The sequence below is a fragment of the Plectropomus leopardus genome, chromosome 6 (genome assembly GCF_008729295.1).
Source record: "Plectropomus leopardus isolate mb chromosome 6, YSFRI_Pleo_2.0, whole genome shotgun sequence".
Lineage (NCBI taxonomy): Eukaryota > Metazoa > Chordata > Actinopteri > Perciformes > Serranidae > Plectropomus > Plectropomus leopardus.
Genome location: NC_056468.1, coordinates 3,555,292 through 3,570,922, shown reverse-complemented (window position 1 = coordinate 3,570,922; position 15,631 = coordinate 3,555,292). Strand labels below are relative to the sequence as shown.

General features: G+C 41.6%; 1 protein-coding gene across 1 annotated transcript in view; it reads left to right on the top strand.

The window, feature by feature from the left end:
- The window catches only part of fam189a2 (family with sequence similarity 189 member A2), a 35,199-nt gene extending 19,905 nt beyond the window's left edge, over window positions 1-15,294 (top strand). The window contains 8 exon segments of the mRNA XM_042488387.1: window positions 2,039-2,140; window positions 2,142-2,176; window positions 4,024-4,159; window positions 5,100-5,169; window positions 10,568-10,774; window positions 13,323-13,627; window positions 13,844-13,882; window positions 14,653-15,294. Of these exon segments, the coding sequence (XP_042344321.1) occupies window positions 2,039-2,140; window positions 2,142-2,176; window positions 4,024-4,159; window positions 5,100-5,169; window positions 10,568-10,774; window positions 13,323-13,627; window positions 13,844-13,882; window positions 14,653-14,964 (1,206 nt within the window). The 3' untranslated portion in view covers window positions 14,965-15,294.
- Window positions 15,295-15,631: the final 337 nt, after the last annotated feature.

The following is a 15,631-nucleotide window of genomic DNA, read 5'->3' as shown; positions in this document are numbered from 1 at the left end:
CTTCCTGACCCAACAGGCCACACAGCTTCTGGTTCAGGCTCTTGTGATCTCACGCATTGACTACTGCAACTCTCTTCTGGCAGGCCTCCCTGCATGCTCATTCAAACCTCTTCAGATGATCCAGAATGCAGCAGCACGTCTGGTCTTCAACCAGCCCAAAAGAGCACGTCACCCCGCTGCTAATTTCTCTTCCCTGGCTTCCAGTGGCAGCCAGAATCAAATTCAAAGCACTTCTCTTGGCTTACAAAACAATCACAAGAACTGCTCCAGCCTACCTGGAATCCCTGATCCAGGTCTACTCTCCTTCTCGCCCACTACGCTCTGCATGTGAAAGACGCCTGGTGCTTCCAGCCCAGCACGGCTCTAAATCTCTAGCCAGACTCTTCTCTTCTGTTGTTCCCAAATGGTGGAACAAACTTCCAAACTCTGCGTTCTGCTGAGTCCCTTTCTACTTTTAAGAGACAATTGAAAACTCAATTGTTCCAAGAACACCTAGGCACTTAACCTGACTCTTCTCCGCTTTGCCCTTTGGGGTAGAGTAAGTCAGATGGTCCAAAACCCAGCACCTAATGATTATCTAGCACTGACAAAGTTGTGTGATGTTGTATGTTGATTGTCATCGTAAGTAGTGATACTTAGATTGTTGAATCTCAGATGCTGAGATCGCTACTGGTTATTACTTTGGTTTCCAAAAAAAAAAAAAGGGGGGGGGGGGCTGTGCGGCACTTCTTCTGCCACTAGACGGCAATACCTGTGACCAATCAAACCTGAAGCACTTTTTGCACTTACTAAGGGTTTTTTTTCCTTAAGTCTAAATTCTTGCTTGTGTTGTATGTCGCTTTGGATAAAAGCGTCTGCTAAATGAAATTGTAGAATTGTAGAATTGTAGAAATATCCAATTAAGAAAAAAAGGTAACACTTTCTATGACGACCACATCTATAACACATTATAAAGGCATTTGTAGTGAATTATGATGCATTCATAATCAATCAATCAGACTTTATTTTTAGAGCACTTTTCATGGCAGTGAACTGTAACACAAAATGTTTCATACAGTAACCCCTCCCCCAGCAATAAGATATGAAAACAAAAGGTAAAAATAATGAATAAATATGTTAAAATAATAAAATGATAAACAAGCTAGTAAAACAGATTTAAATACATAAATACATAAGTTAAATACATAGATAAATAGTTAATAAATAAAGTTCAATTAAAAGCCAAGCTGAAAAGGTAGGTCTTGAGTTGAATGATTTATCACAAACACATAATGCTTACTAATGCGCTATATCAACAATCATAAGACATTATAGAAGTGCCTTAAAATATAAGTATCAAGGGTCTTATGTATGCTCTTGACTTGTGATAAAGTAGAGGTTTAATGCTGGGGCTTATAATGCATTATAAATATTTATACTCACATATTCACACATCAACAATTAACTGTAGTAAGGACTCATCGTGTTATATAACAATCCATGCTGTATCATAAGTTATCATTGTATGTGTTAAGTAAAGTGAGGTACATGTTGATGCATTTATAATTGATGCTTCATCATAATGTTTCATTGTAGGTTTTAAGTAAAGTGTAATCATTTCCATGCATTTATAAGCATCTATGCATCATAAGTGATTAATACCTGCCATACTCTAAAATACTTTGTCTTCAGATGTGAGAGGATGTCAGACTTCAGTCTTTTAAATGTATTTTCAATGTGTCAGAAGTCAGACAGTTTTAGTCACAGAAACAGATTTTGCAAAAATTGTTTGCAAGATTGTTAGTTTCTAAAAGCAGCTCAGAAAACAGTCTGACCTCAAGGTCCATTTAGTCTCAGTCCAGATAATTTCACATGATCTTCAGCAGCAGGTGGTGTTCCAAGTTTTCATGGAATGTTTGTTTTTATTTAACCACTTCTTATCTGTAAAAAGCCTTGTACGTCAGCTTATAAGACTATGTAGAGAGTTTGTGTACATTTTTTGCTATGGGATTATATTTTTTGCTGCTGTCTGATGTCATGTGTCCCTGCTTTGTGACAGGACGAGCACAGGGCCACAGTTGAAGAAAGAGAGGAGCCCGCTCTCGTCCCAGACCCGGATGAGTTTGTGGCCCCGGCCCCTCCCCCCTCCTCAGCAGCAGGTGGTGTTCCAATCATACACACCACGTCTGGCTCGCAGGTAACCCCCCCCCCCCCCCCACTTCAGTGATAACTACTGTGGTTTTACTTCCTGGGAGTTTGGGGTAAAACCTAGGAGGCTGGAACATTTACAGGAACGGGTTCATAATCTGTCCTCTCAGCCTTTGTGACTCCATTGCAGTGTAGGAGTTGAATCGCTCTATGACACCTGGCGGGTTTCCATTAATCCTCATATTGCACATTTTGAAATTGTTAATATAAAATACGCCCAATGGAAACAAGTCAAGTCAAGTTATAGAAAAAACTCCCATTTATCACAAACATTTCTTTATGTTCACATGAGGTGGTATTTCAGCTGATGCAAAAAAGCCACATTTTGCAAAACTGCAACAGAAACACTTTTTTGGCTTTTCCATGTCACATGATGCTATGGCTATGTGCTTGTCAGTAGGAACTGGCTCCCTCATGATGCTGCAAGAGCTACAAGAGGTGTTATTGCATCACATAACTCTTCAAAAATTGAGCTGATCGTGTGGAAGTTTTGAAGCCACAATTCCTCTGTAAAATCGTGGACTATTACCTCCCAGAAATCCCTCATACATGGCCGCTCCTACATATAAGAGGCTTGCCTTTCCATTATGGCTCCATAATACGCCTACATCACCTTGGATTGGAAATAATGACGGCTAGTGTGGTGGCTGCAATAAAAATAAATAGAAATAAAGCTGCTACTGTTTTGAAAATCCATCACCATGCTTCTTGGAATGTTATCACCAGAGGAGGAGTCACAGAACATCACTCAGTGGAAACGCAGTCATCTCGCAATTTTGTTTTATCGACATTTTGGTTAAGTTTTGCACAAATCTGTGATGGAAACCCGCCTAGTTTTGATTATCACGTCTGCTGGGTTTCATGTTGCATACATGTGATTACGGAAGGTTGTCGTTTCAAAGTTGGGAAGTCATTATTCTGACCTTGATGTGTTCATGTGCTTTGAGGTGGAAGTTGCAAAGAAATTGGTTTGCATTTTAATGCTAACAGCATTAAATCAAGAGGTTGATAGCTGTTTACAGTTTATTCATAACAAAGAGCAAAGAAAACGGATAAGTTGAGCCATGATTTTAAAGATGTATTCCGGGGCGCCGGGTGGCTCAGATAGTACAGCAGGCGCCCCATGTACAGCGGCAGCAGGTTTGAGACTGGCTTCGGCCCTTTCCTGCATGTCGTCCCCTCTCTCTCCCCCTTTCATGCTATATCTGTCCTATCAAATAAAGACACTGAAAAAGCCCCAAAAATATATCTAAAAAAAAAAGATATGTATTTTGTTCATGGAAACATATGAGGGGGTGTTATCTTTAAAAATTGATATTTAATACTTGCATTAATAAAAAAAAAAAAAATCTTACCGTTGACCAAACATTGACTTTTGCCTGCCATGTTTATGCATTTATCACACAAGTCGGTAAGTTGTGTGCTGAAATGATCCCCAAGCTGCAGAGTTGTTTTTCCAACATGAGAGGCCGTGCATGTGAATTTTCTCAGTGGGGAAAGTCATTATTCAGATTATTCTGACATCACGTGATGCACGATAAAAAATAGCATTTGCTTTGTCGATGTCTTCTTCCACATGGAAGTCAACCAAGCCCCTATTCAGTAGTTTTTCGGGGCCACACTGATGTACCTACCTCGAGGCAGGGACTTGTATTGCACCCATCCGAAAACTGTCCTACAGATGGCCGTCCCTGCAGTGGAGACACAAACCAGCAGGTAGACCTCAGAAAACCACCCCCGAGTTCCTGCAGTAGTCCAGTTTTTAGCATCAATGTGTCACATGAGCCTGACAGAACATGAAAACTCTCTAACTGATGGGCTGTTTGTGTGTTTCAGGATCCTTGGGGACAGTGTGATCCCTCTGCCTCATATCTACGGGGCCCGGATCAAAGGGGTGGAGGTCTTCTGTCCATTGGACCCTCCACCTCCATATGAAGCTGTTGCTGGGAGCTCCACCAATGCAGTCACACAGGTTCACCCCAAACGAACATCCTCTCACCAGAGCTCAACTAACACTGGATTTGTTAGCCCAATAACAGGAATGGGACCTCACCATTCAATACAAATCCAATCCAGAGGGCTACCATTATATTATAAATGATTAACGATTTGTCTTAATGCATCAAAATGATTGATTTCAATACATGATTTTATGTTCTCTCACTTTGTGACAGAGTTCTTGTTTTCCTGTTGGACTGTGTACATCTGCAATTGCTGACATTCAGCCTTCTTCATTAAAACTCACGAGGCAGCCGAGTTTAGGACGTAAACATGACGCACATGTTTATGTCTGTTATGTTTCACCGTCCAGTTGGTTCAGCCGTAAGCAATATACAGGCCAGTCTTATAAAATTCTTGCCGGCCATCACAGTGGCAAGGATTGGAGTTAAATTTCCAATTATTGACTTCCCTGCATCAAGACAAAATCTTCGAGAGAATCACGATGGATCCAAGAATCGTGTTTACTGAAATCAGTATGTCGGAGTTTAAAATGAATAAGACTATGTCAGAGGATAGTTACATTGACACTTAACAATAAAAACAATCGAGTTTGGCATTTCTGTGTCACTGCCATGTCTGCAGTAAGCCAAGATATTAGCCTGGATGATTTATTGCTCTACCTCTACCCCACACATTATAGGCCAGAGTTAGAACTGTCAGCATTTAGATTACTGAATGCTCAAAGGATAATGCCAGTTTTTTATTATTATTTTTAGTGTTTTATGTATTATTAAAGTATAAAATTTTATGCATTGTGTCAAAATGTTGAAAGTATTAAGCTAACATACAAGTACATTTATTAATGAAAGCTGGGTGTACAGATACTGACATTTGTGAATAAGCTATAATTACCATTTACTCGAGATGTGATTAGTTTGTCTGACTCTTATCAGTGTGTTGATGTCTTTCAGGAGACAGAGGTGGCTCTGACGGAGCTGAGGGCCGACCCGGCTGCCTCTCCACCAGGAGCCTCTGTTCCGGGTAGGACACACATCTCTACACACAGAACAAAATGCATATACCAAAGGTCAACAAGAGTAAAGCAAATACAAGAGATAAAACTAAATGCTAACTAAATGAATAACATGTAATATTGCCCTCTGATTGGACAACCAGGTGGGACAAAATGCTGAAACTGCGGTGCCCCCACAGGTGGTCCGCTCCATTTCAGTGCGCCGGTTTAAACATACGCTGCATTTCATTGGTAGCTCCACTCGCGCTCCTTCACTTCCCATCAGCCCTTGGTATTAGGTAAGAGCTGATGTCACAAGGCGGGGGATTGAAATGAAACACACCTTCCCCTGTTCATGTTCAGCCTGACCATCACGGATCGACCTCCAGTTGCAGCATCAGCGCTGTACTGTTTTTTAAAAACCATCACAAAGACGTATGAATAAAGTAAATACCTCCTTACTGTAAGCTCACAGCATCTTCTGCAGATAAATGCAGTACACTGGCTGTCATTTGATAAGTAGCTGCATCAGTTTAATAATTTTTGAATGTGATCTCATTATTGTTATTTTTAGGGGTTCATGATATCTCGTAAAACAGCATTTTCCCCATGCATTTACAGATAATGTTGGGAGTACAGACATAACACAAGCTAAACAGGACAACAATATATTTAAATATTAACTGTGATTAATTATGTCATTTTTTAAAATAAGATATCAAGCAATGAGAGTTTTTAAGGAACCATCTGCAAATAGACTAGTAAATCTATACACATGTAAACCTACATGAGCAGACCTCTAAAATAGGCCTGTATTGTTGGATAGTGAATGTATTAATTTATTTTTTAATATATTAACAGGTTTATTCATCGTCTTTGGTGCAACCAGAGTTCGCTCCCTTAGCCCTCCGAGGATCGATATCACCAAGTTCAATTCAGTTTTTAAGACAACTGAATGGCCCTTAAGGTGGCGGCGGGGATTCCCCCCCAAGGGCAAGTGCTGAGGGGAAGTCAATGAGGACATGTTGAACGACTCCTGGAACGCAGCGAGAGTATAATCTGTCAGCCAGCAGCAGCAACCATGTAACTGTCAGCTGACAAAACACACATTAGTGTCGGTCTGCAGGGCAAAAGCTATGGTAGTTTTCCATGGACAAAGTAAGGCCAATCAATATTCATGAAAACATGACTGTACAGTTTTGTGACCTTTGGTTGTGTATTTTTAGGAGGTTTGCTACTAGCCTGTATTTTCCATGTAAGAATGAGTCAGTTGAACACAAGCAAAAGTACAAGCAGATTTTCTGTCTGTCCGTCATTTGGTCTGCTCCTCAGATGATTCTGGTTGACGTTCTCTCTCGTCCTGCACTCATCATGCTCACGATACTGATACCTTCAGCTGCTCATGGCGCTCATGTGTTCTCAGTTATATTTGTCTATATCTGTCACAATCTATGTAAAGCAGTCTCCCTGAGGTGTGTGTATCAGATGCACTTGCATTGTAATTTTGTTATAAAAGTACATTTGTTGAAACATTCCATTGAAAACATCTACCGAAACACTGCAAAAAAAGTAAAAAATCAGCTCTCAAAAACAATAAAGGCAATAAATTGGGGAAAATAATACTTAAATAAGCTAAATTATTTGAAATGGATACTTTAACTTGCCAAGATTTTTTAAAATACGTAAAAATAACTAGACTTAAGAAGACCACAGAAATCTTAAAACTAGTGCAGCCAGACTAAAAACAAATGTTTTTGTCTAAAAGATACAGACAATATTTAAGAATGATCACACTATGAAAGAAAATGTGATTAAATTTAGATTGCTTAAATTTAACTTTAATTTAAAAAAAAAAAAAAAAGTTAATTCTTATTTTAATGTAATTAAGGCCCAAGCACCAACCGAAGGTTGGCAAGAACCCTATTGAAATTGCTAAGATTATTATTAATATTATGCTTATATTTTTACAACTTGAGCCTATTTTTGAGGTACTTGGGATGCTGTGGCTCAGAGGTAGAGTGGGTCGTCCTCTAATCGGAAGGTCAGCGGTTCGATCCCCAGCTCCTCTGGACAACATGTCGAAGTATCCTTGGGCAAGATACTAAACACCAAATTGCTCCTGATGCTGCGTCATCGGAGTGTTCGTGTGTGTGAATGATTACTGAGTAGCGGGTGGCACCTTGTACGGTAGCCTCGGTCACCAGTGTGTGAATGTGTGTGTGAATGGGTGAATGTGACATGTAGTGTTAAAGCGCTTTGAGTGGTCAATAAGACTAGAAAAGCGCTATACAAGTACAGTTCATTTACTCAAAAAAAAAGCAGTTTATAACTCAGAGATACATTGTCCAATCCGCCCCAAACTTTATATGTTGGATAACAGTCCAGCCCTGAACACGTTAATCACAGTTGATATCAGTACATATAGCCACCCTAATGGCGACAGGAAATGACATGAAAATGACATATTTTCATCTTTCATGAACTCCTCATATAGATTTTATCAGACTGACTTCAAATCTGGTGGGTACCACCTAAAGATGACTGACATCAAAAGTTATCAAAAACTTGAGTTTTTATCACACCATGTGGGCGTGACCAGGTGCCAAAATTTGATGCCTCGCCATGAAACTCGGCCATACATCATCCAGTCTACCCCAAACTTCTCGTGCTTAGTAAGAGTCCTGACCTGAAAACATCTGCATGGCTAAATCGAGTTGTAGTCATAGCACCACCTACTGGCAACAGGAAGTCCCATGTTTGATATTTTTATGTGCACTTCCTCATAGGTTGACCACATTCAGTTCAAACTTGGTAAGAAAAGTGTTAAGACCTTGATGATCCCCTTTTGTGAAGATTATACGTTCTCTTCAAACGGCGTTGCCATGGCCCCAAATTTCACAGCTGTGATCATGCTGCAGCCCTGAACACATCCACATATCAATTACCTGTCATACAAATAGCGCCACCTACTGGAAACAGGAAGTAAGCCTTGAAAGACAATTATCCTTTGATTAACATAAAATTTACATGGTTTGGTCTATAAATAATGTACACAAAGATAACATGGCATTTCTGTGCCCTCCTAGTGGCTGCAAGAAGCACTACATCATCTGAAATAGCTCACTCCAGGGTCCAAAACTTCTGCGTGCATTATCTAACACAGAAATGAACGATAGCATCAGTCAGAGTCCTGCCAGAATCCCGATATCCGTGGAGGTGCGAGGGCTTGTTCATTGCTTCTATTTTCATTGTTTTTGGTTGATTTATGTTGCTTACCTCATGTTTGTTTATTGACTTTGATTGCATGTTTTTTTGTTGTTTTTTTTTCTTTTTATGATTATACATTATTTGTATATATAATCTTCATTGTGTAGGGCTTCCTTGATCTTACCTGCACAGCCTTGTTGTCTTTTGTTGTTGTATTTCTGTTGTTTTTTGGGCAAACAAATCTCAAATCTCAAAATTGTAAAGAACATATTTTGACTCTAAGCCAAGCGTTTTTTTAGATCATTGCTGAAATGAAAAGCTGATTGTTACAGCGCCACCTTGAGGTCGTTTTTGTATACCATAAGGGAGTGGAATCTGCAATCCACCAACCAATTTTGGTGAGTTTTTGACACACAGTTATAGTTGCACAAACCCTTTTAGTTGAGAAAATTAAAGGAGAAAAAATGAAGAGGAAGAAGAAGAAAAAGGAAAAGGAGAATGAAAAAGAAGAAGACAACAGCAAGAAGAAAAGTGCCTCTGCAAACACACACACACACACCACACACACACACACACACACACACACACACACACACACACACACACACACAACACACACACACACACACACACACACACACACACACACACACACACACACACACACACACACACACACACACACACACACACACAGAGAGAACTGCCCCAAACAGGGAGTGGTAAAGGACAGCAGCCCCTCCTTCTCCTGCCAGCCTCCATTCTCTGCTGACAGGAAACTCTGGCACCTCCTCCCTCCATAGCACTGCTGCACAGTTTCTCCCAGAGCCCGACAGAAGTCCCAGCACCTCCCTGACAAACCCCTCCAAAAGTCTCATGGAGCTCAGTCTGGTCTGCAGAGCCAGCTCCTGGGTTTTTTCCAGCCCCCTCACTTAGGTGACAGCAGATGTGAGAGTTTTGTGATGACCCCTTTCACACAGGGGAATGCATCGACTGCAGAGGGTTTTGGAAAAGAGGCTCCTCCCACACCCATGGCCCTGGTGCTACACTGCCCACTGGTGCCACCTTCAACAGACACCAGGCCTTCAGCACTGACAGGTAGAAGTCTGATAAGCCTGGTAACTGTGGCCACAGACCGGCCGGTCAATCCCCAGCTCAGGTGCACCACCCCATTCAACTTCTTTCTCAACAGACATGAGAAAGGTTCTGTGACTATGACGATGCGTCTGTCGAAATCAAGGAGTATCAGTACAGAAATGTCAAAGTGATATCTGACGTAATTTAGAAACTGTGATGTAATAACATACTTTGTCCATTAGAGAGTACTGACATGTTTTAATATTCAAGTGTATGGTATTTTGTTTGTTTGTGTGTGTTGTATTATGTAATAACTGAATAATAGCCAAAACCTTTTAACAAACATATCAATTAGGCTGTAAAAAAGAATAAATACACTTTCCTCTCAGTGTCATTTATTGCCATGAGGTACAGAAACATACATTTATATTTTAAAATGTATCTAAAATACAGTAAATATAACGTATTGTAGTGTTGTTGTACTTTGTTTTCTTATATTGTATAGTTTGGTATTATGAAGCACTTTGTAAGTCTGGTTTAGAAAAGCGCTATAGAAATAAAATGTATTTCTGTATTACAGCCCGAGCACCGACCTAAGGGCAGAGGGATGTCGTATGCTGTAAAGCCCTCTGAGGCAAACTGTTTTTTGTGATAATGGGCTTTATGAATAATATTGACTTGATTTGACAATGTTGACAGCATTTTTGAGGTGCTGGGAATGCTCCAAAACTCATGAAACCTTAGACATCAGATAGGGGTCTCATCATAACTTGTTGGAAATTGGCTCTGTAGTGCCCCCTAACAGTTTTCAAAGGAAAAGTCACCACCTTTAACTTTAATTGTTATTATTTTTTATTATTTAGATCAATTTAATTTGGATTAAAATGCTATTGTCATCGTCTTAAAATAAGCATGTATGGTTAAGAATAACAACCTAAAACCTGTACAGCAACACCAACAACATCATGAAAAGACAAAAAAAGCCCAAGACATATGTGAAATGCTGAAATGTATAAACAGTTTGGTATCTTTTTGGACAAAAAACACTATTTTTTTGGCATGATTTAAGATTTTTCATCTTGCTTAGGTTTCACTTTTTGTTGTCAGTATGTTCTAATAGAATGTGTGTCCATCTGGTCTCAGACAGGAGTCCTCATGTGGGATCGGCAACATCTGGCGTCCTTCCGCAGGCCAAGCCCACGCTCCAGCCTCCTCCTCCTCCTCCACCTCCACCGCCTCCTCCTCCTCCTCCTCAGCAGCAGCAGGTGTCTCCGGCGCTGACCTCCCGCAGGAAAGCGAGGATGCACCGCTCCAACAGTGACCCTGTCTTGATGGACCTCGCTGTCAAAGGTTTGGCTTTTCTTTGCGCAGTGGAGCCATGCATGTGGAAGTTTGTACATCAGTGGAGGTGCACATACGACTGCCACACACCCATCAAGAATGCATGCCTTATTAGCACATCAGTGAGTTTTTTAATTCAGCAGATCATTATTGTCCCATTGAAAGACATGCAGACAAGTCATCCAGCAAACTTTAAACCTAACCGTATAAAGGGACATTCACACTGCGGGCCCAATGCCCTATGTGACCCAGATGTGATTGTTTAATGTTTAATGACAATGTTGACAGCAAAAATCACATGGAGTCTGATCTTTTCAAATGGGATTTGGGCCATTTTCATATGTGTATCTAAATCATATACAGAGTCTGATTCTCTGCACAGCCATGCAGCACATTCTGAAATTCAATGCGACTTTTACGTTACTCAAGATCGACATCCTACTGTAAAACGAAGAAAACTCCTGCCATTCGTCAGTCTGTCCATCTTTCTGTATGATCCATTTTTCTCCTCGATGGGTTGCCAAATCACTCTGAAATTGCATGTGGGCATTAATATTGTTCTAATTACCCACTGCCCATGCCCATTTTGTATAAAAATACTTAATGAATAAATAATGTCAACTGGCTTTGCCTTCTGCCTGTTGATACACAGTTTACCTGAGAGGGCTTTATGGCATACAACATCCCTCTACCCATAGACCCTCACATCGAAAAAAAAACCACAAAAAAAATAACAATTACATTACAGTAATGACAAAAAGGAAAGAGAGGGAGAGAGTAAGAGAGAGGGGAAAGAAGCACATCAATAATGGTAACAATAGCAAATCATTTAACAATAATGATAGATGTAAAATTACTAAATGCACTCTATGATAGCATGATGTTACATGCAAATATCATAGGTGTTGATAAGAGTCCTATGCGTATATTAATAATAGAGGCATGCCGCGCAATAATTGCAGTAGAAGGTCACGTCGAGCAGGATCATGGCATCTGCGCAGCCTCAGACGGGACCACAGCAACAACACAACCAAGACAAGGATCAAGGCGAGCTGGAGGTGCAGCCACAGCACCGGCACGGCCAAAGGCAGGATCACAGCATCAGCACAGCCATCGTTACAATCCAGTGGCAGCCAAGATTGCAGCCAGGATCTGGGAAAACCATGAAACAGAAAGCACAAATGCTCCAGAGGGGCATCTTAGTGTAATGCAGTAAAAACTCAAGAGTCTTTACAGATGCAGGGAGCACAAGAAGGAAAAAGGAGTTCAGTGTATCCTAGAAAGTCCCCTGGCAGACTAAACCTATTATAGCCTATATATATAATAATACATTTTATTTATATAGCGCTTTTAAAAGAACTCAAAGACACTATACAAAAGTACAAAAGCCACATGAACATAATTACATAACACGCAAATACACAGAATATACATTGAATGATCCCACATTAAAAGCTTCTTAAAAAAATGAGTTTTTGGGAGTTATTTAAATGTGGATGTGTCGGTGCAGTCTTGAATATGTGTTAGGAGTGAGTTCCAGACTGAAAGGGCAGCGGTGGAGAAGCCTCTGTCCCCCAAGGTCCGGTGCGTGGTTCTGTGTGGTGGAGAGAGGAGGTTTGTGTTGGAGCAGCGGAGGCTGCAGGAATGAGTGTGATGGTGAAGAAGGTCAGTGAGATAGGAACGGGCTTTGTGGTTGAGGGCTTTGTGCGTGATTTCGGAGGATAGGGGTGGTGTGGTCATGGGAGCGGATGTGTGTGAGGTGGCGTGCGGCGGAGTTTTGGATATATTAAAGTTTAATGAGGACTTTGGAAGATGTTCCGTGGAGGATGCTATTGCAGTAGTCAGTCTGGATGAGATAAGGACGTGGATAAGGGTTTAGGCAGCAGAGAAAGGGAGTAATGGAGTGTGGGCTATGTTTTTTAGGTGAATGAAGGCGGTTCTAGTTACCTGGATGATGTGTTGTTCAAAGGTGAGGTGACTGTCAAATATGATACCAAGGTTGCAGATATGTTGGGAAGGAGATAGGCCAGAGTTGTCCAATTGAGGGTGAAATTTTGTACAGATTTGTTTAGTGATTTTGGGCCAGTGATTATTTTATCAGATTTATTTTATTTTATCAGTGAGAGGGAATTGATGTTCATCCATTTCCGTTTCCGTTTTAATTTCAGAGAGGCAGTTAGTCAGAGTGGAGTGAGTTTCTGTGGTGATGGAGTTGGTGGAGATGTAAAGTTGAATGTCATCAGCGTAGCAATGGAACTGGAAACCATGACGACGGATAATGTTACCAAGGGAGAGCAAGTAAATGATAAACAGGAGGGGGCCAATTACCAAACCTTGGGGGAAACCTTGAGTCAGAGGAGCTGACACGTTATTGATGTGGATGAACTGTTGCTTTTGTTGTCAGTGAGGAATACACACACACACACACACACACACACACACACACACACACACACACTCTGGGTTCTCTGTCCAATTTGTGTTCATTTGCAAACACTGCTTACAGCAGATAAACATGGATAACCATGTCCTTCTCCCCCTCTGATGTCTCCTGTAGTGCTGCACAGCAGCGACGCTCCCCTCGCTGCCTCTCCTCAGACCACAGACTCTTCCACCCAGACCTCCCAGCCCACACTGGCTGCGGCCTGCGCGCAGGGCCAGGTCACACTGCGACGGGGCAACAACGAGAGCAGGACGCCCCGCCGGCCCCGGCCCTCCTCCATGGTGGACTACCAGAGCTACCGACACACACAGCAGCTGGTCAGGAAAATCCTGGAGCAGCCGGCGGCACAGGGCCTGGCCCCGGAGGTCCAGGAGCTGGTGGACAGCATACGGAATGTCCTGCAGTCAGATCAGGAGCACATGGAGGAGGGCCAGGTCACACTGCGACGGGGCAACAACGAGAGCAGGACGCCCCGCCGGCCCCGGCCCTCCTCCATGGTGGACTACCAGAGCTACCGACACACACAGCAGCTGGTCAGGAAAATCCTGGAGCAGCCGGCGGCACAGGGCCTGGCCCCGGAGGTCCAGGAGCTGGTGGACAGCATACGGAATGTCCTGCAGTCAGATCAGGAGCACATGGAGGAGGCTGTACGCTGCGCGAGTTATATAGAACAGGTAGGAGCTCACACACAAACATGTATCAGTCAGAATGACAGATACAGGCAGCTGATAGAAAAATCTGTAATGGGGAGTAAACATATTTTAGAAAGGGTTAATTAAAATGATGTTTGCTAATAGTAAACAAGAAGGATAAGACTCGCATTATTTTTTATGTTTCTTAACCTTTAAAAGGTTAGTGAATGGGACACAGGACAAACTAAAATCTCAAAGTACACGCCAAATAAGTTTTTCCCACAGATGGTTTCTGTCACTGAAGGTAGTATTATAATCCTTATGTTTGTTCAAGTGCTCATCATTCAATTCTACAAAAAGGGGATTTTCTGCTCTGATTGACAGCTGTGAAAGCCAATCCATGCACTTGCATTCAAAGAGGCTCAAGTGATTGGTCTGACGGGGTTTTTGGTGGGAACGCCCACACCGTGGAGATCACTGTTGTGTACATTTTGGCTCCGAATGACCTCACCATCCCAATATGGCAGTGACATTATCTATAGGATAATTTAGCTTCACATAAGTTTAGCTGGGGTAAGCGGGGGCATGTCAGCCATCTCTCAATACAGTCTATGGTCCACCCTGCTAAAATGATTGCAGTGTAATCCAGCTGTCTGTTTATTAATCTGATGTTAGGATTGTGTTGAAGCTGTTATTTAGTCATAGAAATGGGGTGCACAAAGTAACAGACACCTATGAGTATATACAACAGTTTATTAAGATAAATGATATGTTTGTTCTGTCATGAACATTAGTTTCCTGTTTGCTTTCAGGCGTTCACTGAGTCAGAGGTAGGTCCCAGTCAACCTAAACCTCCCCAGCAGCCAGCAGGCAGATCCTCCCAGACTTTCCCTCGCCCACCCAGGAGAAGGCCTGGTCTGCTGCACCTGCAGAGCTGCGGGGACCTCAGCTCCTTTACCTGTGCTGCACTCGAGTCTGCAGATCATCGAGGAAGCAGTAGAAAAGTAGGGTCGAGAGGGGGCTCCAGAGTGGGTTCAAGGGCAGGGTCAAGGACAGGGTCCCGCCCAGATCATCCTGAACGCCCCCACAGTCTGATCGGAGTGTTTAGAGAGACGGTGCTTTGAGGGGATGACAACACAGCTGGAGGCTGCCGATCTGTGGCTAAAAACTGTGAGAGAACACTTTTGAACGATTGGAAACAAACCACTAAAGACGATCTGTGCGTGTGTGTGGGTGTGTGTGCAGGTTTGAATGTATGAGTTTAGTTTTTTGTTGTTTTTTTTTCCACTTTTTCCTTTCGCTCATACTGTTTTTGTGACAATGTATTTTTAAAATATGAAAAATATGGACATGGTGTATTGAAACACACAAAGATTTGTATGCTTTGAGGTTTTAACATTGTCCTATGTTTGCATTTGTTCCAGCCTGCTCAATACAGCCGTACAAGACAACAATTCCTTTACATGTTTTATGGTGTTATTTAATGGTCACACGCATTGGCTTTAATATCATCACATATTACCAAAACAGTAATGCTTTATTTTATGGGTCCATAATTTCTAATTAATTCCCAACAAGTTCCACGGAAAGAAATCTTTTTGTAATTTTTGGGAAAACTTGAATGGACTGAAAAGAAAGGTAAATATTTATCCAGTATTCATTTATTATTGGAAACAAGTTTTTCATGCTATTTTGGATGAAATACTACACTATGATGTTTTTATGTTATTTGGGACGACATACTATATTATGAGCTTTTTTTATGCTGTTTTGGATGACGTAATATGCTAT